Here is a 27,037-nt window from a genome sequence, read left to right on the forward strand (position 1 = left end):
CTGTCTAAGGGGCAACTCACACCCCATAATACGGGAGCACCCTGTCTCAAGAGGTAGCAGGGAGCCCCCTTGTCTGCTAGGCTGGGACCCGCACCCAGCCTTGGTCTCATGGAGGTATAGGTGTAGGAGGGTACTGGCTCGGGGTGGGTTTGAGAAGGAACTGGGGTGGGAAGTGGGGGGGAGCAGGGGGAGGGATGCGGGGGAGGGGTGTGCTTCTGCCATTAGTGCTTTTTTTCCCCCCAGTTTCCATAAAAAGATTACTCTGTAAAATCAGCGAAGGGGAACGAGCTGGGGGCCGGGGAGGGGGTGGGTCCCTGGCATCAGGCTGGATGGGGCAACAGGGGAGGAGAGCTGAGGACAGGGACTGAGTATGGAGAAAAATTAGGATGGGCTTCAGGAGCAAGCAAGACAGGATGAGCCAAGAACATTGGGTAGGGTGGGGGGGCCTGGTCAGAGCGGGACTGGGTGTGGGAGGCAGTGCCCTCTTTTCCTCATGTCCTCTTGCTGGGGTTGCCCAGGGCCCAATCCTACCTCTATATTAGTTCCTTCCCCTGGCACTTAGCAGCCATTATAGGGGAGCAGATTGCGGCCCCCTCCCCCTCTCTGGGAAGTAGGCACAGCTGGGGCCCGCCACATCTGCCGCATCAGCACGGAACACAGCTGGGTGTGCCCAGAGCCATACTCCCCAAAACACAAAGAGGGCGGGAACCAAGGAGAGCCCAGACCCCTGAGATAGACACCCTGACACCTCTGCCAACAGACACTCCTCAAAGTGAAGCAACACCCACCAACACACGCTCCCTCGTGTGCAGAGACTGAGAACTGGCAAACACGCAATTACCCAGCCCCGCCTGCCACCCCCGCTCTCCTCCCGCAGCCCCCTCTCTTTCCTTTCCTTCCCCCCAAGGCTGCCTTCTGTCACCAAGGCCGGCTCTGAACTGTCCTAGGCTAGGTCTGGGGGAGAGAGGGGCTTCACTGGCACCAAGAACACCCTTCTAGTTGAGCAAGAGACGGTAAGGGATGCCTCGGGGGCTCACCCTGAGAAGCAACTTACCCTTTTTCCAGGATTGTACCCCTCCCCATAAGGAGACCTACCCCTAGACAGGTGGGGTCTCCACGCCAGTGGACCACCGACTATTCCTGTGGCTCGCCTGTGTTCCACAGGACACCACAAGGAGGCACTGTGTGCTCTTAGTCTCTCTAGACCTGTTCTGAGCAGCTCCTGGGGCCAGCCTCTGCCAACGCTATTATCCGGTAGTCCTCTACCCTCCTCAGTTCATCGGTTGGCTTAGCTATGCCACCCCGGGCGTGTGTGGGGTGTAAGATTCTGTCCATGACAAGAAAGTCCTTCTCCCCGGAACGGATGATCAAGAGTTTCTTCTTTCTCCTTTCCTAGTTAATAGCTCCTGATTAAACCTGCCTCCTCAAAGATCTCATTTCCCTGCTCGCCTCCTTGGCCGGGTGTCTTGCCCTCAACTTTCTCCTCCCTGCCCCCTCCCATCATCCCACACGGCACCCCCCCCCCCACCATGCCCCTCAGAGCTTTAATCCCTCCTGCTGCCGAGCTGCCTTATCTGCTCCCAGCAGCTTTCGCTGCTGCAAAGCCCTCTCCCCCTCCTCCTCGGGATCTTCTCTCTCCTTCCTTCTCTCTCTGCTCTCTGACCGGCGCCCCCTCCTGTCTAGCCTCTCTGTCACCCAGACCCCCTTCTCGGGGCTCCCTGGCTGACGGCCCTCTGCCCTCTGTCCAGCCTTAGCTCAGAGTCTGGAAGATACCCACCCACTCCCACCTTCCCCTTCTACCTCAGGCCTCCCTCTCCACTGACCTCTCAAACTTCGTTGTTTCTGGCCAGTCAGGATTTGTACCTTTCTTCTTCTTCCTGCCCCCTTTTCCATGTTCCCTCCCTAGTTCTTCCAGATTCCTCTAATCTTGAACCCCAACCTCTCCATTCCTGGGGACCAACGACCTCCGCTTGAGAATGCTCAATTAGACGGTGTGCTTCCCTGGGATAGCCCAGGGAGGGCCTTGTGTGGGGGGGTGCAGAGAGTACCGGTGACAATGGGGGTAGGGCCTGACCGTGGGACGCTAACCCTCTTCTGTTGCCGAAGATCACGTCTGGGCCTCCCCATCCCCCTTCCCCGGGACTCTCATTAACCGCTTCTCCTGCCTCGTCCGTGGCATAAATAACCCAGATAAATCAGCCGCCGACCGCCCCCCGCCCCTCGGCCCCCGCACAGCCCGTTTGTCACCGCTGTTCGCTCGCCAGCCAGGCTTGGCCCGGCCAGACCCCCCCCCATCCTTGTCCCTTCTCACCCATGTCTGTCCCACACTGGCTTCCCACCCCCTGGTCAGCACCAGGTCCTGGTTTCTGAGCTCGGGCGGGTGGCAAGGAGGTGTCCCTTGGGATCAGGAGGCTGGGGATTCGATCTATGAATGCTCCTTAAGAGTTCAAAGGTTGTGTAGTTTATGAATAGAGCCAGCCAGCCAGCCAGCCAGCCAGGGAGTCGGGAGCCCACACATGATAGGAAGGAACAGAAACAGCTTCCTTTGGAGGTGTCCCTGGGTTGTAAAGAGGTTCCCTGAGAATCCCTTTAGGTTGAGTTCTGGGAGGCCTGGGTCTCCCCTTGGGGACATTTTGCTCAAGTATCTCAAGCTCTAAGCATCCTCCCAGTCCACCCTGGCGAATCCATCCCGCACTTCCTGCAGCCTCCACCTCTTCCCTGACATGGCTAGCCCAAGGTACTCTAACCTTTGCCTCCCTTGCTCGCTGCCTTTCTCTTTCCCAATGTCAGGAAGCCCAATGTACGACCCAGGGTGGATAGAATTGGACTGTGAACAAATCTGAGAAATGGGAATAATTGGAGGGTAGAAGAGTCTGGGTGGGGCTCACGTCCTGCGGGAACGGCAGCCCCTCCCCACACACCCAGCTCTGGAATCCCTAGAAGCCCCTCCCACTTGCTCACAACCAGTTTAGATCCCAGTCAGCTCCCTTCAGCCCTGTTTTCCCTCCCTGCAAGGGGCAGCTGGTCCCCTGGGAATGGGTGAGAGAAAAGGGGAGGGGCTGAGGGAGCTTGGGCGCAGGGCTGGGGGTGGGGGTGGGGAAGAAACTGGGCCGGGCCCCAGGGACCAGCTGGGCAATGAGCCGGGGAAGCAGCCGGGAGGCTAAATGAGGGAGATTATCACCCAACTGCAGCCGGGCAGAGAAGGAGGCAGGCAGGGAAGCAGGGAGAGGGGGAGAGAGGGGACAGGGCCAGAGGCGAAGGGGGTGCGGAGAGATAGGAAGGGGACCAGAAGGGGCTGGGGAGGAGTGGGTGGAAAACAGCAAGGGATGGGCTGGAAGGATGAGGGCCCCCCACTGAGCATAACCAGATTCCAAGAGGTCTGGGAGACTGGATTGTGGGGACTTGGGGACAATTGGAGACAGCTGGCCACCGGGCAATGGTGGGAGTCTGCTGCATGCAACAAACTGCTGCTTCATTCCAGTGGCCTGTAGTCCCCCACAGCCTCGCCCCCCTCCCCTGCAGTTAGCACCCAACCTCTTTCCTGTTAAAGGTGGAAAAGCCCCTGCTGAACTGGAGGGGAGGAGAGGGTGTTATCTGGGCTCATGATGGAGGTCAGCGTGCGATGGAGACAGCTTGACCCGGAGATCTCTGCAGATAGCCAGGAATTCGAACAGGCTGTCAGGGCAGTAGTGAGCGCTGGGCAGGGACTGGGGGGCAGCTCCCACTTTCTTGGCAGAGCCCCAGACTGAAGTAACCTTAAAAAAGCAATTAAATCACCTTTTTTAAAAAAAACCCAGTAAAGAAAAATCGATATCAGGAGAAAAGGGAAGCGAGAGGAGGAAAGGGGGAATAGTGTGTAGGTGGCTGGGGTGGGGTGGGGTGGGGGTGGGGCTTTGGAAAGGTCTGGGGATGGAACAGGGAGGGGGGAGTATGGAGAGTACTGCCAGGGTATGGGGTAGAGAGGGAGCTGTCTGCGGTCACCTGGACCCTCGCATAGGAACTCAGCACCTGCTGCCAGTGCCAACTCTACTTTCTCCTGCCGTGTCCCAGTCAGAAGCGCACCTGAACCTATCCCCAGAGGTCTTATCTCCCCAGCTTTGGGAGCCCGCTGACCTGGACTCATGGGAAGCTTGTGGGGAAACCCAGCTGTGGCCCTGGGAAGCCACTTTGCTGAAAGGTTGGGGACATCTAGTTAGATCACCATGCATGGCTAGCACCCGGTATGGAGGTGGATTCCACACTGGAGTGACCCCCACGAGAAGCCTGACCTAGCCTTGCAGCCAGGGTGAGCTGAGCAGCAACTTGAACCCAAGGGAACCACTCTTGGGACCCTCCCTCTGGGCCAGGCTGAGACTGCGGGGACAGCCTGGCGCAGGGGAGGGGTGGCCGCTGGGCAGCGCGTGGACCTCGGGCTCTAATCCCCAGCAGCTGCCGTTTCCCTCAGATCGATTCCCTTCTCACTTTTTTTTTTTCAGCTGCTGGTTCCGCGGTTTGGATCGATGGAGCTGCCTCCCCCTCCCCTCTGAGCTTCCTCTCCCTGCTGCTCATTAGCGCCCCGATTAATCAGCCCCCCTTTCCTCCCAGAACAAGTGCTTTCCCCCCCATGAGGATTCACATTTTCACACACACACCCCCGGGGGGCACAAGTGGACTATTCTTGCTACTCCCAAGCAGGAGGTACCAACGTATTCCCCCACACACCTGGTGAGCCAAGAGGGGCTTCCACCTCCTCTTGTGGTGATGGCCCATGTGTCTGACTCCTCCTCCCAGACAGCAGTCTGCAGGGCTTCCCTGCCTGGCTCTGCCAGGGGACAGGGTATCCTTAGCGCCGATTTCCATTGACGCCCCCATTCATCCTCCCATTCCCTCTAATGCCCCCTCCCCCCTGCTCCTCATTTCCGTCTCCCCTGCCTCTGAGTTCCTTGCTCCTCCAGCTCCCCTCCTTTTCTCCAAGCCAGGTCACGCATAGCAAGGGATTTGGAGACTATAAGCTAGTAAAGTGGCCCCAGATGAGCAGGACAGCCAGGGCAGCCTCGACTCCAGTCACAAGAATGTTGGGATTGGGGGCAAAGTCAGAGAAAAGGAGCCAGTGCCCCCGCAATGAGTAGGGGTGTGGTGGGTGTTGGAATCAGCAAGGCTCTAGGGAAGGAGAGTCTGAGTGAAGCCACAGTTGTCTCTTAATCTTGCCGCCCTCCCCTTCCTCCCCTCCCTCACTCAAACAAGTGGCTCTCTCAAGGAGTTTCTGGAAGCTGCTGCGATTGGGGCAGTGAGATCAGCCGAAGGCTGAAGTCAGGAGTCAGGGAAGCCAGGAGCTGGGGAACAGAGTTGATTGGCCCTTCCTGGGGTGTGGTCCAGAAAAAGTGTCAAGGAGTGGGCTAAGCACCTTGAGCATAGCATTATTGCCCGAATGGCCTGAGACTGGACTCTCTGGGGCCCCCACAATTGACTAAGGTACCAGCGAGAGTTTCAGAAGCACCCCTAATCCTGGGCTCTCCATCCTGGGCTGGGGTAGGGCGGGGGTTTTCCCTCCCCTGGCCTGGCTCCTGGTTCCCGTGCCAGTGCCCGACGGTGAAACGCTGTTGACATGTCCTGAATTATTAAGCACGGGGTGGGCTCCAGAGCACATGCTGAGCGGAGCGGCTGGGGCTGCGCGGCGTGGCGGAGCAGCGCTTGCTCCCTCGCTCACTCGCTTGCTCGCAGGGACACACGCAGGGGCTGACAGCTGTGCTGGTGCTGATAAGGGAAGCCACAAGGAGACGATCGAGGAGAGAGACAAGCAGCAGCAGAGGCAGCAGCGGCAGAGGCAGCACCGGGGCTGCGGAGCTGCTGGGAGTGGGAGTGACGCCCCCACCTCGGGCCCCCACCCTGTCCCCATCCTCCTCCTGATTGCCCTGAGTTTAGAAGAGCAGCTGCTGCCGCCACCACCACTCCGGAGGGCACCAGGGCTACTGTCCAGGGAGGGACAGTAGCAGTGAGGCTCTGGCCAGTCCCAGCAGCCGGGGACAGATGCCGATCGAGATTGTGTGCAAAATCAAATTTGCTGAGGAGGATGCAAAACCCAAGGAGAAGGAGGCAGGGGATGAGCAGAGCCTCCTGGGGGCTGCTCAGGGGCCAACAGCCCCTCGGGACTTGGCCACCTTTGCCAGCACCAGCACTCTGCATGGGCTGGGCCGGGCCTGTGCCCCAGGCCCCCATGGACTGCGCAGAACCCTTTGGGCACTGGCTCTACTCACCTCACTGGCTGCCTTCCTATACCAGGCAGCCAGCTTGGCCAGGGGCTACCTGACCCGGCCTCACCTGGTAGCCGTGGACCCTGCTGCCCCAGCCCCAGTGGCGGGTTTCCCGGCTGTCACCCTCTGCAACATCAACCGCTTCCGGCATTCAGCACTCAGCGATGCTGATATCTTCCACCTGGCCAATCTGACAGGGCTGCCCCCCAAAGACCGGGATGGGCACCGTGCGGCTGGCCTTCGCTACCCAGAGCCCGACATGGTAGACATCCTCAACCGCACTGGCCACCAGCTTGCTGACATGCTCAAGAGCTGCAACTTCAGTGGGCACCACTGCTCCGCCAGCAACTTCTCCGTGGTGAGTTCTACTAGCTCGGTCACTTTAACCTGGGGTGGCCCGAGGCCCAAGTGGGGGAGGAGGGTGGTGGTACTTGAGGGCATCCTCAACAGGGCTTCCCTTCCTTCTGCCACCAGAGGCAGGCCTCGTGTCTCCCCCAGCTGGTGTTTCCCTCTGGCTCCTCAGCCCTGGAGCAGCGGATGCTCAGAAGGGCTTACCCTTGGTGGTACAGCTCCTCTTCTGCGTTTGCTGCTGCTGCAGTGTTCAAGGTTGGGGGCCAGGGCCATTCCTGGGGATGGGCCCAGGGCCTGAAGCTGGTCTTCATCCCAAGGCCAGGCAGACTGAATGCTACTTTGCTCTTGTTCTCTTTTTCTTCGGGGGGCTACTGGATTCTTCTTCCCAGCAAATGAAAGTGACGGGAGAGGGGGTGGCTAGAGGGGAGAGGTGTCCCTGTCAAAGGAAGGACTCAGGGCTGCCTTCTGGGGAGCTGGCCCAGCCAGCCAGCTGGATGGAGATGGTCTTCGAGTATACTGGGTTCCAGTCTCTTCCGTCTCTCCCTGTCTTTCACACACACCCTTCACAGCCGCCCGCACACATCCCTCTTTCATGCTCCCCTTAGTCTTTCCTGCTTGCCAGTGCCCCCACCCCTGCAGCCCCTGTTCCTGCTGCTCCCTTGCCTGGCTCTGACTCTCACACTGGGAACCACTCATTCCCTCTATGTGCGTAACTCACCCTCGGAGCTGGCACATGAACACACACACTCCTACGGCTCAGGGACATAGTTTCCTTGCATGCTTCCCTGTCATGCACATTCAGTGTCCCTGTCACTACATCCATATGCACACCTGCACACCCACATGCCGAGAGAGCTATTCATTCCATGCCTGTACCCCAGCTCATAGCTGCCAAGGATGGGGTCATGCTTGGGATGTCATCCCAGCTCCTGACACCACTCCCCAATCTATCCCAACCTCTTCCCTCCGTCCTCCATGCAGAGACAACTGTCACCGTCGCCTCCACGTACGTGAATACACACACATGTACCCTCACCAGAAGTGGAGTGCCAGCTCTGCATGCTATGCTTGCACACCTCCCACAGTCAGGTGTGTGAGTGTGCAGGGTGTGTCTTGCACTCTGTCAGGTCTGTCAGGGTTCCTTTCACCCACACTCAAAGCTATTATTCACAGTGTGCTTGAGATGCCTGTCCCCAGTCCCCAGCTGATGTCTGTCTTTATGTATGTGTGTGTGTGTGTGTGTGTGTGTGAGAGAGAGAGGGTTTCGTCCTAGTGACTGCTGCCTGGCATATGAGCAAATGTGTGTTGTCAACCTGGTGCCCACTTACTCCCAGTCTCCAGTGGCAATGGGTACTTTCCCTCTTAGGAGCCTAGCTCCTTACCCGCAAGCTTTCCTTCCCTGCCTCAGTGTTACCAGGAAACATGCACCAACCAGGTTCCTGGCCCCACCATGTCTGCAGTGTCTAGGGCCTCTTGCTTTGGGTTGTGTGGGTGGGTTCAGTGGGTGGGAGGAATTAACTTGAAAAGAGGGGCAGAAGGGAGGAGATTGTACCAGGAGCGGAATTAGGGAATACCAGCCTGTTGTCTAGCTAAACATTGTCTTCTAGGAAAATGAAATACCAAAACCAGAGCTGAGAGGGTCCCTAAAAAGGAGGTGATGTGTGGAACATGAGGGTGGCCTTTGGGGTCCACGGGACTCCTGTCTTGCAGTCTCACCCCTCTGTGATGGGGGCGGGGAGGCACTCAGCCTCAGCAAGTGCTGCTGGGACAGAAATCAATGGGGTCTTTGTGTCCCTCAATTTGTGTCTTAGCGTCTGTTGGGGTGGGCAGGAAAAGGGAAGGGTAACGATGACACACATCAATGGAGGAGAGATAGAGGGCACTTAGGGAGTGAAGGTTAGGTGACAGAGGGTCTCTGTTAGGATAAGGTGTCCAGAGAAGACAGGGGCAGGGATTCCCTTCATCCAAGCTGAGAGTCCCTGGAATCCTGAGGATGACTGGGAAGCAGAGGGGGCAAGGATAGCATTCCCTAGGTCCTCTGGTAACTGGGACTGGACAGGGAGGTCCAAGTTTGTGGATCTCTGCTGTGGGACTGTCCCAGGAACATCAGAGCTACTGGGGCAAAACAAGCACTGTTGTGGTGACAGAGTTTCCCTTTGGGATTCCTGTTCTCCCATGCCCACCCTAGCCTAGACTCAGACTCCTGCCCACACCCATCCCCAACCTGCTGCATGTAATTCCTCCTGGACCCGGAGTAACAGTTAGGAACTAGGCAGGGGTCCCTGACGAGGCAGAAGATGGGATGCCTTGCCTGAACGAGACTGGAGAAGGAAGTAAAGACTCCAGGCCTCTGGGGTGGACATGGGGTCCATATCAGCTCTGTGGTGAGGATATGGGTTATGCGACGGGGATCTGAGGGTCTTTGGTGAGGAGATGAGAATGCAAGCCAGTTGGGGTAGCACCTGCCAGGGAGTGGGTGGTGATATGGCCAGTGGCTGTGACAGACAGGCTTCGGCAAGGGACCATTATGTGTTTTCTGTTGCTTTCCCTGTTTCCTCCTTCCCACTCCCCACTCTGCTGTGACCTTTCCTCCGGAATCCAAGTTAATAAATGTCACATTTTCCAGCCTATTTTTACTCTGGGTAATGTGCCCTCCCCCAGTCCCCTATGCTTCTGCTCTTGCTTCTGGTACCAGCGAAATCACTCTCACCCCCACGCTCCCAAATATCCCTTCATTTACCCGAGTCAGCCACTCAGAATGCTGCTCTGTGTACCTACACATGTTGGGTTCCTGGCCAGGACCTATGGGGGACAGCAAAGAAGGGGAAGCCCTCGTCTTCAGCCCCTGCCCTCAAGATGCCTTCAGTCTCATGGAAGAACAGGGACAGGGGTGCTCAAAAGCTTAAGCAACCATGCAAGAGTTAATCAGCCATGCAAGCAATGTCACAAGGTGCCAGGATTAATTGCCAGATGGGGTACATGGCTGGTAAGAGTCCGAGTTCAGAGAGAGAGAGAGAGAGAGAGAGAGGCCACTCTGGGCTAAAAGAGGGCTGGGGAGGCTTAAAAGATGAGGCAGCCCGCCTGAGGTTTGGAGAGGAGAGAGAAGAGGAGTGAAGAGGGCAAGGTTTCTGAGGGTGCAGGGCTTTTCCACACCCCTGTCCTCCATGCTGGCCCCTGGCTCTTCTCATCTGTTTTCTCATCCACTCAGCCCCACCCTGCCCACTCCCATCTCAGACCTTCTCCACCACCCCATTATAGAGGGCTCTTTCCTTCCTTCTTGATTCCACTGTCCCCCAACTGTGTGCCAAGCCCCAGTTCCACCTCCCCCATCATGGCTCGCTCACAGCCAGTCGACTTGGTAGGAGGCAATCGCTTTCTGCCTGGCCTTCATTGCTTGATCTGTGCAACGCAAAGGTGGCTCGAAAAGCCAGCGTCTCCTCTCAGCGGGGGGGGGGGGGGACGACTGCACACCAAGCGAGAGTTCCAGAGCTGTCTGAGCGTGTGGACTTGAACCTCAGTTCTGTTCAATTCCGTGGCCTCGAGGAAAGCAAAATGCCCCCACGAGCATCCATTTGTGTATTCATTTCCTAGGCTACGGGGAGGCTGTGAGCACAAGATGCCTGAAGAGTTTAGCACACTGCCTGGCATGCACACAGTATGCCAGCATCAGCTGCCACACACACCACTACCTCGGCTCCTGACCATCTTTTAACCTCACCGTGCTCAGCATCACCCGATGGCTTCTGATCCCTGCTCCAGAACGACACTGCTTTCCATCTCTCTAGTCTCCCCCCCCCACACCGCCCATAGCCCTTGACTCTCACTCCCCCCTCTGCAGTTATAGCCCTCCCTAGCAAGCATGTACAGATGTATGTACATATGTGCACATATACTAGACCATAAACCTTCCGTGGTGATGGAAACATCTTATGTCTGCATTGTCCAACACGGTAGTCACTAGCCACGCATGACTGTTGAGCATTTGAAATGTGATTTGGCATGTGCTACTAATGCATGTTGTCTTGGACAACATAGGTGAATAAGGCTCAGATTGCCTGGCTGAGGCAGGGCTGGAATTACTGATGGGACTAAAGGATATACTTATGATGTGTTGTGGGCTATGATTGGAAGTCAAGCCGAGGTTCCAGGTTAAACTGAGGATGGGGCCAGTGCCTTGGGGTTGGCAGCTTTGGGATATCTGAAAGCATCGTGTGAACGCAGATATTTCTTTTCCCAGAGGCAAACATGACCTTGGTCTCTTCTCTTCTCTTCTCTTCCGTGCCCCTGCCTCAATGATGAGGCTGGAAGGAGGAGGGAATCCCTCAGGGAGTGGAGGCAGAGGTCCCAGCTCCTGGTTGTAGGACTCCCCAGGATCAAAGGTACAGACAGCCCCTAGAAGGGTAGGAGGTCCCGTGGGTACCTCGCTGTCTCCATCCCCTCTTGGCTCTCAGGCTCCCCTCCCCCTCCCAGTCCTCCTTCCCCACACGCTGGTGACTGCCGTGACTATTAATCACTCGCCCTGTTCTCTTCCTCTCTACTAATCAGGCACAATTAGACAAGGCCTCTTCCAGCTGGGCAGTCCCCCCTGCCCTCCCCTCCCTCACAGCCCTCCCCAACCGCTACCCAGGACAGCTCTGAGGCAAGGAGGACTCGATACAAGCCTCTACTTTGGTTGCCCTAACTCCCAGTTTGGGGCTCTTCAACAATCTCCTCTTTCCATCCATTCCTTCCTTCACCCCTGCTCTTGTCTAGTGCCGCAGCCCGACCAATATTGGCAGACTCTTCCTCTGACCCCCTGCCATGGTCTACAGAAGGGGCTATCCCATACTCTCTTCCCAACTCCAGACCTTTTCTGTATCCCCTTGGCTCTAGAAAGGGGGCGTTCCTTCTGACTTTGGTCCAGGCCTTTACATACCAGAATTAACTTTGTTAATTCTGCCTGAATCCCCCATTTGGTCCTCTGCCCCTACGGTCCCATTATGTCCTGAGTTGTGACCCTGGTGCACATTCAGTGAACACCTGGTTGAGGGCTACTCCTGCCTTGGGGAGCCAGACAGGTAGAGTCAGTGAGAGCAATACAGAGAAGGGTGGGGTCTCAGCCTCATTTCTAGACAACTGTTGCCCTGTGTATCAGTAGTCTTCGGTGATGTCAAATAAGTTCCAAATCTAGTTTCTTTCAATAACAAGTTCCCTGGTTTTGACAACCCTGTAAGGTGCCTACAGCTCAGATCGAAGAACCCAGGCGGGTACCGCACACTTCTTACTTGGCACTGGTTGCTGCTCCTCGAGACCTCCTGGAGGGGGCGCTCTCACTCTGGTTGCATTGGCAGTGAAGTTGGTAGGCACTGTTGGAGAATTAAGCCCGAAGGGAAGGGCTGGGGGAAAGCCTCCTGAGAGGGTTGGTCTCCAAGGGCAATGGGGAGGGTCATGAGAGGCATGCCCCACCCGGCCCCACTCCAGAAGCCCTGTGGCCTCTTCATTAATCAGGAATCAGCCCCGAGCTGGGCTCATTATCAACTCAGCTTCTCCTCTCCCTGCTGGAAGATGCTGATTAGCATCTGAAGAAATGGCCCCCATACACACCCCTCCTAGCCTCTTTATGGACCCCCCCCCAGCCCTGTCCTTGGGCTTCCAGGAGGAACCTGCCCCCTCTTGTGGTGGAGAGCAGGGCTGCCTGACCCAGGTCTGGGTGATGGGGAGAAAGGATAAGAAACCTGTAGGGTCCTAGAGATCCCAAAGCAAGTCCACCCTCTAGGTTACTGGACCCACCCCTGGACAGGGAGTGGAGCGAGTGGGAACGGAGACAAGGATGATCCAGGAGATATGGGCAGCCTCCCTGGAGGAGGAGGAGGAAGGGGAGCAACCTCAGGTGGGGGAAAGATCAGCTTTTTCTGCCCTTCCTGGCTTTCCTGCATCCACCTCCTTTCAGCACCTGGACCAAGGAGGTGGGGACAGGCAGCTTGGTGAGCGATGGGCGGGCGGAAGACAATCTCATCTAAGAGAATCGTTGTGCATTTTGTTTTCATTGTTTTTGCGTTTGGTGGGTTGTGACAGAGGCTTAGGGTCTTTAGAGTACCCACCCCCTGTGCTGTGGGGGTAGGCAGGAAGACAAAAGAGTCTGAGGCAGAGAACAGCAACCGTCTAATGCTGTGTGTCTTCTAGAAAAGGCCAAGGATGCCAGCATGTCTTCCCTTGGCTCCCAAACGGAGGGTAACGGCCTGAATATCCAGTCCACCCCCTAAATGTTCACAGTGCCCTTGGGACACCGCTTTGGGTCGGAGGGGGAGCAATTCCAGAGAGATAGGCATAGGCTGCGGCAGGCGAGGCAGCAGCGAGAGTTCAGAGAGGAGCCACGGGATGATTAAGGGGAAATGGAGGATTGATTTAGGAGGAAAGATTAAAGGAGCTAAATCCGTGGCGCTTGGCTCAGCGGTGACTAAGCGTGGACAGGATAATAGCTTACAAATGTGTGAAAGGTGTAAATACCAAGCGGGGGGTGGGGGAGGCAGCTTGGCTGGCCAGGGGAGTGGGCCAGGGTACCGAGCAGACCCCAGGGAGGGTTGGAGACTCTTGTGGGTACTGCACGGTGGAGCAGACTAGGATGCAAGTGGAGATTGAGGTGTTTGAGAGCCTCTGGTTTCAAAAGGAGGTTTCATTTCTAGGGCCCAGCTCCCTAGACCTCCACATTTCACTCCAGCTGGGCTAGAGACAGAGGTCGCGGGTTCAAATCTTACTCTAGCCCTACAGCGCCGCCCCAGTACCAGGTCTATCGATAGTTCCCAGGCTTACTGTCCACGCCCAGCCCTGGTTCCCAGCTCGGTTTACTCCTGTCGGCACTGTCCCAGCTCTCGCCCCTTTGATCGCCTCCCGGGCCGCAGCGGGCAGCGGGCGACGGGCGACGGTGTCTCCCTCCGCGGTGGAAGCCTCTGGCGCTGCTGTGTGCACGGAGGTCACTTTGCAGAGGAGCCGGGAGCCGAGGGAATGCAAATGAGGCGAACCCAGGGAGGAGAGACGAGGAGGCCGAAGAAGACGGAGGGAGGGCGCTGCTCGCTGCTCGGTGATGGATGCCTGCCCCGCAGGAGAGGCAGTCAGCGGGGAGCGTGGCCCGTGGGTGCGGCCTCGTGGTGCAGCAAGGGCAGCTAGGCCTGCGTTGCCAGAAGTACGTCTAGGACAGGGATTCCTGATGGCACCCACCCGCTCGTCCAGACCGTGTGTCCGCTCGAGCGGGACACACATACACACACACACACACACACACACACACACACACACACACACACTCACTACTACTACTACTACTACTACTACTACTGTTACTACTACTGTTACTACTACCACTACCACCACTACCCCAAGTCTCCCCAAGTCTTGTTGGAATTGAAAACTCCCGCCCACCAACTGTGAGTGTGAAACTGTTTGTGAGTGTGTAACAGCTTTGTTTACATCGAGCGGTGGGGATGCCAGGGAAGGACTTAGTTACCAATTAAAAACGTTGTCTGCAAAACTGTCTGTCTGGAGTCCAATGCTTAGGCAATGGCTGCCCAGGAACAGGTGTAACAGCTTACCTGGGTCCTGGAGTCCCTCCTCCTCCTTCATCCACTTGGGAAGCACCCCCCGAGCTCCCCATTTCATATTTCCACTTCCTGTGCCCCCCTCCTATGCCTTGGCCAGTTCCTCTTTCCCACCCACCATGGTTCTCACATTTATGTTTGAACAGACACTACCACCATTCCCAGATGCACCTTGGAGGAAGGGTCCCTGAAAACCAGGAGTATTGGGCACTGGGAACTTCACTCTGGGAACACTCCTACTGCTGGACCTATTGGAAGTGGGGGGAAACAGAGTGCCTTCCCTAGGTCCATCCGCTGTCCTTCCAGAGTGGTGGGCCAGCCAGCTCATTCCAAGATGCTTTCACTCTCCATCCAACTGGAACCAAACTCCTGTTGCATCAGCAGTGGCCTTGGCTGGGATGTCCATCACAGCGTGGCCCACAGCCAGTAGTATCTATTGTGTGATTGTTAGGTTTGTGTGTTCTGTTCTCTCTTGTTGACCCACCACTTTGAATATGCCTGGTGCATGGTGCAGGTGCCCAGTGAACACTTTTTGAATGGATACATGCTTTCACATCAGATAGCAAACTCCTGAGACAGACTGTTTTGTTCTGGACTGTATCCCCAGCACCAGTGACTGACACATTGTAAAAGCTCGCGGAATACTGTTTGACACATGGGTTGTTCCAGTACCCACATTCTCTGCTCTGCTACATCATGCGACCCTGGCCAAGTTTCTTACCCTCTCTGTGCCTCCACCATCTTATCTGTGAATTGGGGACAGTGGAAATAATGTCTATCACTTTGTTCCCAAGCATTAAAGAGTTCGTTTATGTAAAGTACTCAAACCTGTGCTTGGTTCATAGCAGGCATTCAGAAAATTAGTTATTGCTAACATGTTACGTTATCTCATTTCTCATGCCACCTTTGAAGGGTACCTGATTGTCTTCCCATTTCGCAGATGAAAAGTAGAGGATCGGGGAGGTTAAATGACTGAATCTGAATCCCATAGAGTTCAGTAAGAATAAGTCCCGGCAGTAAGCCAGGCTGAGTCTTCTTCTGCTGAAAGAGCCGTGTCTCAGAACCTGTGCATTTTGCTCGGAAAAAGCTCCATGCTGGTCAGCTCCTAAGGGCAGACATCTTTACCAAAAGGCAGAACGTCCTGTGAAGATGGGCCCAGCGGGAATCCAAAACCAAAGCAGCTTAGCTGTGCTGTGAGGCTGGAAGTTCCCATCCTGAGGTCAGCCCCCTTCTCTGAGTGCCTGCCAGGCATCACTCAGGGATTTATCTCTCATCTGCAGTTCTAACCCGAGGAGGAAGAACTGCTGGTTGCCTTTTAAGAAGGTGCAAACCAAGGCGGAAAGAGATTGCCAGGCACCCAGCTCTTGAGCACTGCCTCCAGTTGTTTGTTAAGGTGGTGGGAGAGGTGGGGTTTGAACTCACTTTGTCAGGCTCCAAACTCTTTCTCCTTCCCCATGTTCTGAGGCTTCATTCCCAGTGTCACAACCAATGCTGGGGTGTCAGGTATATGAGGGCACGTTACAAGTGTCTGTTTATTTAAGGAGGGGAGTTTCACTGTGTTGCCCCAAATTCCTGGGCTGAAACAATCCTCCTGCCTCAGACTCCTAAGTAGCTGGGACTACAGGTGCTTGCCTTTGGGTTTGCTATTGTTTTCTCCTTTCAAACTTACAACTGCCCCATGAAACAAGGCAGACAGAAATTTTCTGGAAAGTTTCCATTTGACAGAAGAGAAAACTGAGGTTCGGGAAAAGTTGAAAAATTACTAGCCCGGGTTATAGGCTGTTGGAGGTAGATTGCAGCTAATGATTCCCATGGAGGTGACAAAATTAGCGAAGAATGCTGGCACTGGTTGGGGGGGCAGGCTGGGTTATAGCATTGGGTCTTATTCCTTGTGTGCCTTTGGACATGGAGCTGGCATCTCTAGGCTTCTGCTTTAGCTTTTGTTCAATGGGGGGTCAGGCCGAGTGATCCCGAGCCTTTGACCAGCACAGACATCCAAGCATTTTGAGTTGGCCCTTTCTTCCTCTACCCCTCGAGAGGATAGAGGATGAAGCACCAAACCTGAATCCTGGGTCATCCCTGAGTAAAGCCATGGCTTAGGAGCTTTTGCACCCAGAGTGCTAGTCATGGCTGGATGAAGATATGCCCAACCCTTCTCTTGGTCCACAGTGAACTCCAGGGTACTGCAGGGTGAAGGGGAGTTCATTCCAGGGCACCTAAGAAGTAGGCATAGAGATGGGCCTCACAGAAAAGGGCAGAGGGATAAAGGAGAGGGGTTACCATCCACAGAGAAGTAGCTAGGAGGGAGGTGCTGGGGTCTTGGCAGAAGCTGGGTGCCCAGAAGGCGGTGGAGATAAAGCCTGGGCTGCAGATTAGCTATGGGATTAACTGCCTGGTCCTTGCTGCTTCTGGCTGCTTCTTATCTCCTGGAGGCCCAGGGCCTTCTCCCACATAGCTGAGCCTTAGCCCTACTAATTGGCTATTAACCCTGTGGGCTCTGTGGCTACAGGGAGGAAGAGGAGCTAGGGAGGGCTGAGGGGGGAAAGCCAGCAGCCAGGCAGAGAAAGCTATCTTGGGAAATGGGAGCTGTGGATGGATGGAGCTCAGAGGGCTGGGAGAGAAGTCATCGCTCAGGGGAGCAAGCTCTGGACAGATTTCTTCCAGCTCCTGATCATTGTCTCTGGAAGATGGGGCGGGTTGGTGTGTGGTGGGGGCAGAGAATAGACTAGGGAGGACATCTGGGTAACCTCACGTCCATAGTAAAATCTAGGAGGAAGACAAGATATAGAAACTGAATACTCACATGCAAGGATGGAGAGAAAAGCAGATAGGATAGAGGCAGAGAGGGCAAGGGACAAAGAGCCAAGCGGCATCTAGGATAGCAGAGAGAGGAGTGCTGGGATGGTAAATGAATTGGTCAAGGGCTAGAAGCAGGGAAACTGAGTCCAGAGGGACAACTGGCTGGGTGCTCAGAAAAGGCAGACAGACCGGGGAGCTAGAGACGTGGAGAGATAGATCAGGAAACAGGAAGGCACTCAGGCCAGCGCTTGGGGAAGATGGTCAGAAGGAGCAGTAGAAGGCTGGCCAGAGGAAGCTGGTGGAGGGAACTTAGGTGTCCTGTTTATGGCCCATCCACTTTCAGCTCAGGGAAGTTCCAAGAGCTTACACACTCCAGCTAGGGCTGGTAGCATGCGATTGGAAGCCAAGATAGAGAGGTGTTAGGGTTTTGACAGGATCGAGGCCCCATGGGCAAGAACCTCGCGTAGAAACTGAGGTTATCTAGAGATGGCTCTTCTACCATCAGGATACTTCTTGGCCCGGCGCCAATCCTCTCTGTGATTGGGCCCCCAGGCTCTCAACTCTTGTATATATATCCTCCTTTCAGGCCAGTCCATGGAGAGGGAGCAGTGGCCAGCCAGTGGGACCTTGTGGCTAAACAGCCGTGCCGTCTCCATGGAAGAAGCTGTGGGCTGTGCTGCCACCAGAATTCTGTCACTTAGGAGCTAGTGGCTGACTCCACCACCAATGCCCGGGCCAGGGACTGTCTCCGGGGCAACGACGTGCTCTTCTCAGCAGTGGGGCTTGACCCAGGCTGTGCAGGTGGCCCAGTCCTGGCAGCCTGGCCTGTCCATTCTCGGCAGAGTTGTCCTTTGAACCTCAACGACATTCACACACACACCTTCTTTGTCACTCCCTGCCCCCCCATCCAACCACTTCATCAGCTCAGGAGGCAAACAGCCTCCTCCCAAGCTAGGCTAGACTCACTGTCCAGTAGCACACGTCTGTGTCCACGTGATGAAATACAAACCTATCGTCCTGCTTTATCCAGGGAGCGTCATTCATCCCCTGAGCCCACACCGGGTATTCCACAAGGACTGATTGTATCGTACACGGGGTTCCGTCTGGTTCAAATCACTGCCTTTTGCTGGCTGTGCACACTTAGCCAAGCCACTTTCCCTCTCTGAGCTCCAGTTCCTTCATCCTCCACAGGGGCCAACAATAATTACCTCATGTGGCTTCTGTAGAGGCTCCAAGGAGAAACTATATAAAAAGATCCGAGATGCCGGGCGGTGGTGGCACACGCCTTTAATCCCAGCACTCGGGAGGCAGAGGCAGATGGATCTCTGTGAGACACATGTATGAAATTCTAAAAAGAAAAAAAAAAGAAAGAAAATTTGATCTGGGACAAAATGGGGATGTTTGATCATGTTTGCCTTTCTCCTGCCCTTTGCCCCTCCTTTTGCTGATCTCAGTGAACTTTGGGAATGCTAAGAGGGAAGGAAGCAGGAATCCACCCTCAGGCAACTGGAGACCTGCGAGTGAGGCTAAGCTTCAGAGAGACTGTGGTATTGCTGGGCAGACACGAGTGAGCGACACAGACCCGGGTTCCCTCACACAGCCTGGGCCTCATTTACCCTCTCAACTCAAGCGTGCACCCAAAACTGGCTGAGTTGGCAGGAACTAATTCCAGCATCTTTTTTGGCCTGAAAAAGGAAGATGCTGGGCACTTCTACATTCCCTGTATCTGCCTTTCCCTTATCACTAGGGAGACAGGAGTCTTGTACTCAGCCCACCTCAGGTTCCTCTCTCTCTCTCTCCCCACAGCCATGTCCCAAGAGACCATGACTAGGCCCAACCTGTCTTGCTTGACTCTTGTATCTCCTCAGTTAGTTTGAGTTTCAACACCAGAGATGGGACATAGGACCTCTCTCACACCAGGCACTCACTCTATTGCCGAGCTATATTCCTGGTCCTTTTTACTTTTTATTTCGAGACAGGGCTTCACTAAATTGCTGGCGCTAGACTTGAACTCAGTTTGTAGTGCAGGCAGGTCATGAATTTACAGTCCTCCTGCATTGGTCCGGAGCTGCTGGATTTACAGGCCCGTGCCACCATGCCTTGTTCAACCAGACCTTTCTACTTACTGCACGGTGCACAGATCAGCAGGTTTGTAGAAATGCAGATTTTCATTCCAGGGATACCATCTACCTCTATGTACTCAACCAGAAACGGCCCTTTACAAAGGGGATCTGGGTACAAAACGACATCTGGGAAGCACTAATCTTGAAGACCTCCGCAAGCTGGTTCCGCTTCTCTGAGCTTCTGTCTCCTCATCTGCTGAATGAGGAGATTGCAATACCACCCTCGAGGTAGTTGTGAGGGTTCAATTGGACTAAGCACAGAACCTAACATGCTTGGGGTACTTTGAATGATTGAAGGTGTCTGTGATGCCCGCCCCGTGAGGTCCCCGTGATGCTCCACAGGAACATGCTGTGATGGAGGGCACAGGTGGAGACAGAAGTGATACATATGGGGACAAGGATGGGAACCCAGAAGTTGGGGAGGGACAGATGAGGAACGGAAAGGCAGAAGACACTGAGAGGAAGGGGCTGAGGACCGGAGTTGAAGAGAAAGAGAAAGTAAAGGGAGGTTCCGTATGAGGCACATCCCTTTTCCTTCCATCCTGAGGTAGCAGCTGGGTGGTCTGAGGTGGGGGAATGAAAGCAATGCATTATGGGAGTGGCTGGAGCTTTGCATCCCCATGGGTTCCATCCTAGCACTAGCTGTGTGGCCTCATTAGAGTCACTTCACCTCTCTGAGCGTCAGTTCCATTCTCTGTAACCAAGGTCATCAAACACGTCTAAAATCAGAGGCCCTGGGTGGACGACAGGGCCTAGCAGCAGATGTTTTCATGTTTTGTAAATGTCAAGGTGCCTGTTGTGCGTATTTTGTTGTCTCAGAAATCAGTTTGGGTGAAGGAAGTACCAGGGCAGGGATGGGGTGGATGGGGGTGGGAAATTGCTGGAGCTGCAGATAGTTAACTCACTAGATGAGGGAGGACAGAACTCCACCCCTCAACATGTCCCTGGAGGGCCCCTCGGATTGCTTCAGAAGGCCACCTCCCAGCTCTCAGCCCAGCCTCTTCCTTCAGTCTCTCTTGCTGCTGTCGAGCCTGAGATTTCCCTCCATGCCACTTCATGCCCCTTCCCAGCTCTTACCGTGTGAACACGTGCGTTCCCAGTAAAGGGGTGGGGGGAGTGTTGAAACACACTGACCCCTTGCCTCCAGAGAAGGTGCTGCCTGTGATGGGTTTGACCCAGGGGCACGTCTCTGTGAGGTGAGCCTGACAGGGGGGAACCAGAATCCACCTCTTTTTCAGTGGCTCTCCCATTCTGGCTGCTCAGTGACTCCAGGCCGCCACTAAAACCCCCAGGCTAAGCCTGTGCCTTCATCTTTGGGTCACCAGCGCCATCTGGTGTTTTTGGGAAGAATGCTCATCGAGGAGACACGAGCTGGGCTTTGGCTAGGAACCATTTATGAAAGCCCCACAATGGGACGAGCATAGGGGACGCCAGGCAGGTTCCTTCGTTTGTATAACCTGCTCTCTAGTGGAGGACATGGTCAGTGGACAGAGAAATGAGAGGACGAGCAAGGTCTCAGGTCTTGATTCATGTGCTGAACAATTTAACAGAGTGAGCATGGGTGTGAGGTGAGCAGGGTGCAGGCCTGCTGGTTCTGCCACTCCTGGAGAGGGCTGAGGTGAACAGGAGTAACCGATGCTTGAGTTTGTCTCTGTTCCAAGAGTGGAGAGGCAGAAGAGGGCCAGGGTCACGCTGAAGGGCAACTTCAAGGCTAGGGAAAGAGTCTGACTTCATTCTCTAGAAACTGAGAAGCTATCAATCGTTTAGTTTGAAAATAAGTTTTACTGAGGCTGGGGTATGGCTCCGTGGATGAAGGACTTACCATACAAGCATGAGGGTGCTGATCTCCAGCATTCAAGTAAAAAGCTGGGCACTGGGATATGTGATTCCCCACAGTGCTGGGGTGGCAGAGACGAGAGGATCATTGAAGTCCGCTGGCCAGCCAGCCTAGCTAAATCAACGATCTCCGTGCTCAGTGAAAGGCTTTGTCTCCACAATAAGGTAGGTGGAGGGTGATTGAGGAGGATACCTGACTTTAATCTCTGGTCTCCACCCGAATGTACACGCTGGGTACAAATGCACACTCGCACAAAGAATAAAACAAGTTTTATTGTGTGTCCCTGAGGTTTATAGCATGATGTGCAAGCTACAGATAAAATCTGGCAGGGGCACTTGGTTGGCTTGTGTACTTTGACTGCTGTGTGGAGAACGGATGGAAGGGATGGATGAAGGGGAGCCAAGAAGGTGGAGTTCATGTTGAATTTGCTATGGGAGCGGAAAAGATGCAGATTTTTAGAGATCCTAACTAATGAAAAAAACTAGGTAGCGATAGGAGGACCCTTTACTCAGTGGTAAGGGCAAGGCTTAGGGGGAACAGCAAGAGTCTGAGCCTGACATGGAGGTGCACACCTGTATTCCCAGGGCTTGTGTAGTTAGAGCAAGAGGCTCGCGAACTCAAGGCCAGCTACATGGGGAGCTCTTGTTCACCCCGTGCAACAACTCTTGGGTAGGGAAATTCCTGGGGTGCTGCAAGGCCTTGGAGAGGAGCAAATCCAGCTTGAACTACACACAGTGAGACCTCCAAAATACAAAAAGCAAGGTTCCCTTACTGATACGTTCTGTCTCCCTTCAGGTCTACACTCGCTATGGGAAGTGTTACACCTTCAATGCGGATCCTCAGAGCTCACTGCCCAGCCGGGCAGGTGGCATGGGTAGTGGCCTGGAGATCATGCTAGACATCCAGCAGGAGGAATACCTACCCATATGGAGGGAGACAAGTACGCAGGCGGGGAAGGGATAAGGGCCAACTTAGAGGTGGAGCCTGGGTCTGGCTCTCGGCCTGGAGTAGGTTCTGAAGAGGTCTCCTCATCTCTGCTGTGCAGATGAGACGTCATTCGAGGCAGGTATCCGGGTGCAGATCCACAGCCAGGAGGAGCCTCCCTACATCCATCAGCTGGGGTTTGGTGTGTCCCCAGGCTTCCAGACTTTTGTGTCTTGCCAGGAACAGCGGGTGAGCATCCCCAGCTAGGCCTAGCCTGGGCACAGGGCAAATCTCTTTTTGAAGGGATGCTGGCCAGATCTGCCTGGCAGACACCCAGTCTGCCAGCCCCTTGACCCCTGCCGAGGCTATTGACACTGGAGGACTGGCCTTGACTGACACGCTTGGCCTTGACCTTGTCATGCCCCATCTCTGCAGCTAACTTATCTGCCCCAGCCTTGGGGCAACTGCCGGGCGGAAAGCGAGCTCAGGGAGCCTGAGCTGCAGGGCTACTCAGCCTATAGTGTGTCTGCCTGCCGACTGCGCTGTGAAAAGGAGGCCGTGCTGCAGCGCTGCCACTGCCGGATGGTGCACATGCCAGGTGGGCACCTCCAGCCCGTCTTTGGTGCCACTCTTCTGGGCTCTTGAACTTCCAGGAGCCGAAACATGTGTACAATATGTACATATGTCTACACTCATAAGCATGTGCTCAGGTGTATGCCTGGATATTGATGCATATTTTGATGTGTTTGGAAATGCATGAATATACATGCTTGTGTGCATGCTAGTATATATGTGTGTGTCTTGGGGTTATGTGCATGAACTTAAGAGTGTACACATGGTTGTATAAGCAAGTATAGGATTAGATGCATGTGTTATACAATGAAAAAACATTTTCATTTTTTATGTATGAGTGTGTAGACATTGATCTGTTATGTACACGTGCAAACATGCATATATGTGGATGCCCACGTGGGTGTGTGGTAAAGGAGTAAGAAAAGGACTGTGGATCTCAGAAATACTCTTCTCTCCTTTCAGGCAATGAGACCATCTGCCCGCCAAATATCTACATTGAATGTGCCGATCACACACTGGGTGTGTGCTGCCTTCCCCCTTCCGTGTCTCTCACCACTCTTCACCCCTCCGTGTGCCCTTCTCTTCTGTGTCCTCTTGCCTCTCCTTCCAACATGTCTGGGGGGTCAGGTCTTGCTGAGGTTGAGCTGTATCTCACACCTCACGGGGTGGGGCGGGTCTAAGGACTTCTGCAGGTCCAGACACTTGGGTAAGTGGTAAGAGACCATGGGGAGATGTTGCAGATAATCCAAGACTGCGAGTGAAGGGCTGGGCTTCCCATCTCAGTTCTGCCGATGAACTCTCTCTCTCTCTCCATCCCTCTCTCTCTGAGAAAGTGAAATGACCTCTCTCACCCTAGGAAAAATACATTGCTGGATGCCAGTACGGGTAAAACAAACTCCATCTCTCCGCAGGCCTCACCTAATCTGTAGCTTGTTCATCCACCCATCCACCCACCCATATACCGACCCACCCACCCATCTAACAATTGACTGATTGATTCATTCTCTAGACCTAGTCAACGTGTTCTGAGAGTTGAAAGTGAGGGACCAAGAGCCCTGCCCATGATCACTTACTGAGGACAGATGCTAACCGTCTAACAGTTCTTGAATAGTGGTATCTCAAGGGTGGTATAAGGGCCTGGGGAGAGACACGTAGCCCCAGTCTGGAAAGGCAGGGAGGATTCTACATGGAAAGCTACATATCAGCAGAGATTTGAAGGGTTGGTTCTACTTAGTAGGGATAACATGTCCCATGTCCCATATACCTTGTGACTAGAGAAAGCATGATTTGTCTAGGGCACCCAAAGATCAGCATGGCTGGAGACAGAGGTCAAGGGAGGGAGCAGAAAGTAGAAGAGGGGGGTTCTGGGAAGCCAACAAGGCCTTAGGGCAAGGCAGAAAGGTCAGTAGGTGGGATGCAGAGTGGACCAGCTAGGGGCTCGCTGCAGAAATCTGGATGTGATGGGCCTCTGCGGATGCACTTGAGATGCTGGGGTAGCAGACTGGCATACCACGAGCTCCTCTATGCCCCCGTACCACCGGCACCTGTCAAGTGCGTGAGTGAAGAAAGTTAAACGAAGGAACAGATGTAGCAGCTGGAAAGGGAACCAACCACAGGTGCGGTGAGAGCTCCCAAGATTAGCAACACCAGGGGGCCTTCACTTTTGGACTTGAAGGAATGAAGGAAGGAAGCATCATGGAGCTGAGAGACAGACAGACAGAGAGAGACAGAGAACACCTAGGACTGTTGGAGAGGAGTGGCTGGGGGCAGTGTGATACAAGAGGAAGAACGCAGCCCCTCCCTCTCTGTGGCTGGAAACTGGAGAAACAGTTGCCTCTGCCCTCTCACTTCCTGACCTGCCTGACCACAGGCTGGAGGGCAAAGGTGTCAAGGCAACGCATTCACAGGGATCAGCAGCCTCCTGGGGAGCATCCTAGCTTATCAAGTGTGAATCCTGTCTATTCTGTCCATTCATCCATTCACCTATCTCCCTCCCTTCTTTTCCAGCATCCTTCCCTTAACTCCTTGTGGGTCTGAGAGCTCATGTTGACTAATTCTGGCAGATACACTCTCACCTTCTGAGTCATGGGACCTCCTTGTCCCGGGGAGCTGGGGACAGAGGGAGAGATCTGTGGAGGTGCTGCTGTCATGGGTAAAGTCGGTCTGAGGGGGACCCCAGCCAGTATGCTTTAGAAAGTGGCGGATCTGGCCCTTTGAGTGAACTTGCTAGCTCAGGATAGACTCTGTGCCTGTCCCTACAGCCACTGAGCCTGGGGGTCACCCTCCTCACTGCAGCTGGTGTCTTTGTGTTGCAGATTCCCTGGGTGGAGGCTCTGAGGGCCCATGCTTCTGCCCCACCCCATGCAACCTGACCCGCTATGGCAAAGAGATCTCCATGGTCAAGATCCCCAACAGGGGCTCAGCCAGGTACCTGGCGAGGAAGTACAACCGCAATGAGACCTACATACGGTAAGACATGCCCACAGATGGACTTTGTGAGGAGGGCCCTTCAGCAGGCCTGAGACACGGCAGAGACTGAGATTAAGCCGCCTCTTTGTGTACATTGGGTCTCCTGCCAGGAACGCCAATCACAATCTTCCTAGCAGCCATCCTTCAGATTACATCCTGGTCCACTTCCAGGAAACCCCTTCCCAGTCCACGTCTGAGCTGCCACCGCTCCTTGCACACACCCCCGCCACTGCATTGTGTTAGACCCATTTATGTCTTTCTCCTCAGGCCAGCCTGGGCTACCTGAAACCCTTTCTTTCTCAGAAAAACAAAGCAGATCGACCATAACAAAACCACAGAGCTAACACAGCTGAACCTAGTTCCCTTTGGGAGTCGGAGGTCACCAGCTCCCCAGCACATCAGGATCAGCTAGCCAGACTCAGGAGGATGCCCCTGCCAGTTGTCTCCTCAAGTTCAGCAGTCTCACACAGGTGTCATTTCATGTCCCCTAGGGAAAACTTCCTGGTCCTGGATGTCTTTTTTGAGGCCCTAACTTCTGAAGCCATGGAGCAGCGAGCAGCCTACGGCCTGTCAGCCCTGCTGGGTAAGCCCTGACCCTTGCCCCAACTCATGTGTGGGCCAGCCCAGGCTGTTCCCACTGACCCTGCCCTCTTGCTCTTCAGGGGACCTTGGGGGACAGATGGGCCTGTTCATTGGGGCGAGCATCCTCACCTTACTGGAGATCCTTGACTACATCTATGAGGTAAGGACACGGAGGAAAGGCCAAGTGAGTGGATACGGCTCCTGGGTGGGTTGGTCTGGCTGGGGAGTGGGCTAAAGAGTTCTAGAAGTACCTGGGGGTCTGGCTCTGAAGAGGTTGGACCTTCTGGGGCATGGGGATTCCTAGAAAAGAGGTTGCCAGGCACCAAGTCCTATAACTGAGACCTTTCTATACCCCAACCTTGACCTGCAAGGTCTCCTGGGATCGACTCAAGAGGGTGTGGCGACGGCCCAAGACCCCACTGAGGACATCCACTGGGGGCATCTCCACTTTAGGGTTGCAGGAGCTGAAGGAACAGGTGAGTCACCTGCTCTCCTCCCAACCTGGAGAGCACTCTCTCTCCAGGGCCACTTCCTGAAAGTTTCCAAGGCAACCCAGAGAAGAAAAAGTCATGGTTGAGACTTGAGTACATGACTTGACCACTGTCCCATCCCCTTTTCCTTTTACAGAGTCCCTGTCCAGGCCGGGGGCGTGCTGAGGGTGGGGGGGCTAGCAGCCTGCTTCCTAACCATCACCACCCTCACGGCCCCCCGGGAAGCCTCTTTGAAGACTTTGCTTGCTAGGATGGTGCTGTGTGGGGAAGGAAGTATCCATGAGTCTGGGATCCTAACCAGGCCCTACACATCTCCTGCTCCCAAGACAGAAGGCCTGGGGCAGCCCAGGGCTCAGGGTAGGGGTGGTGCTCACTGAGAGGCCAGGACTGGGATCCTGCTCTCCCCGACCCAGGCTCGGCTGCCTTGCACAAGGGTCCTTCTTGTCCACACTCCCTGCTCCCAGGCGGGTGTCCAGGAAGGACTGAAGACCAGACTAGAGGTCCCTGAGGAGGGGAGGGAGGAAGAGAAAGACGGGGGAGATGGAACCCTGGCAGGGCCCCTCTGTACATTTGTATATATTTAGGGACTGGGTGGGGGTGGGACACAGACACAGAAGGGTGGGGCTGCAGGGGAGGGTGACGCAGGATAGTCAGGGTCCCAGCCCTAGTGACAGAGGCAACTCCTTGGGACCTAGGCATGTTGGGCTGGTTCCTCTCCCCTCTCTCCAGGCCCAGCTCCCCTCTTGGCAGGGGGAGTGGGTGGCCCAGCAGGCCTGGCCCAGCTCCCAGTTCCCCCTGTACCAGCCCCACCTCGAGTTCCCTCCATGGGGAGTGGGCGGAAGACCTTTCTGACCTTGGCTGAGCTTACCGGGAAGGGGAGTGGCCTTCTCAGTCCTTGCTCCCTAAAGACTGGTTTTATAAAGTGCAGGCAAGACTGGGAATAAAAGTCACAAAGAAATTCTGTGTCTGTGCGTCTGTCTGCTTGTGGGTGGGTGGGTGAGAGAGAGAGAGCTGGCATACACTTGCTGGGGGCTGGGCATCTGTGTGACTTGGTCCCTGTAAAAGGAAATGAAGGCACCCACAGGAA

General features: G+C 54.9%; 1 protein-coding gene across 1 annotated transcript; it reads left to right on the forward strand.

Moving 5' to 3' along the window:
- The first annotated feature begins 4,387 nt into the window (after nt 1–4,387).
- Nucleotides 4,388–26,908, forward strand: Asic4 (acid sensing ion channel subunit family member 4). The gene is made up of 10 exons (XM_087904659.1): nt 4,388–6,588; nt 21,707–21,851; nt 21,957–22,084; nt 22,271–22,433; nt 22,871–22,927; nt 24,724–24,877; nt 25,369–25,460; nt 25,540–25,619; nt 25,831–25,935; nt 26,087–26,908. The coding sequence occupies exons 1-10, from the start codon at nt 6,007–6,009 to the stop codon at nt 26,198–26,200; spliced, it is 1,620 nt and encodes a 539-aa protein (XP_087760785.1). The 5' UTR covers nt 4,388–6,006; the 3' UTR covers nt 26,201–26,908.
- The last annotated feature ends 129 nt before the right edge of the window (nt 26,909–27,037 follow it).

This window comes from Myodes glareolus, chromosome 1 (assembly GCF_982192425.1).
Source record: "Myodes glareolus chromosome 1, mMyoGla1.1, whole genome shotgun sequence".
NCBI lineage: Eukaryota > Metazoa > Chordata > Mammalia > Rodentia > Cricetidae > Myodes > Myodes glareolus.

What these genes read in the sequence shown, in the direction of transcription:
- Asic4 (XM_087904659.1), top strand. Translation starts at nt 6,007, where the DNA reads ATGCCGATCGAGATTGTGTGCAAAATCAAATTTGCTGAGGAGGATGCA. An exon ending in CGCAATGAGACCTACATACG is followed by an intron (nt 24,878 to 25,368) that starts GTAAGACATGCC and finishes CATGTCCCCTAG; the next exon opens with GGAAAACTTCCTGGTCCTGG. An exon ending in TCCTTGACTACATCTATGAG is followed by an intron (nt 25,620 to 25,830) that starts GTAAGGACACGG and finishes TTGACCTGCAAG; the next exon opens with GTCTCCTGGGATCGACTCAA.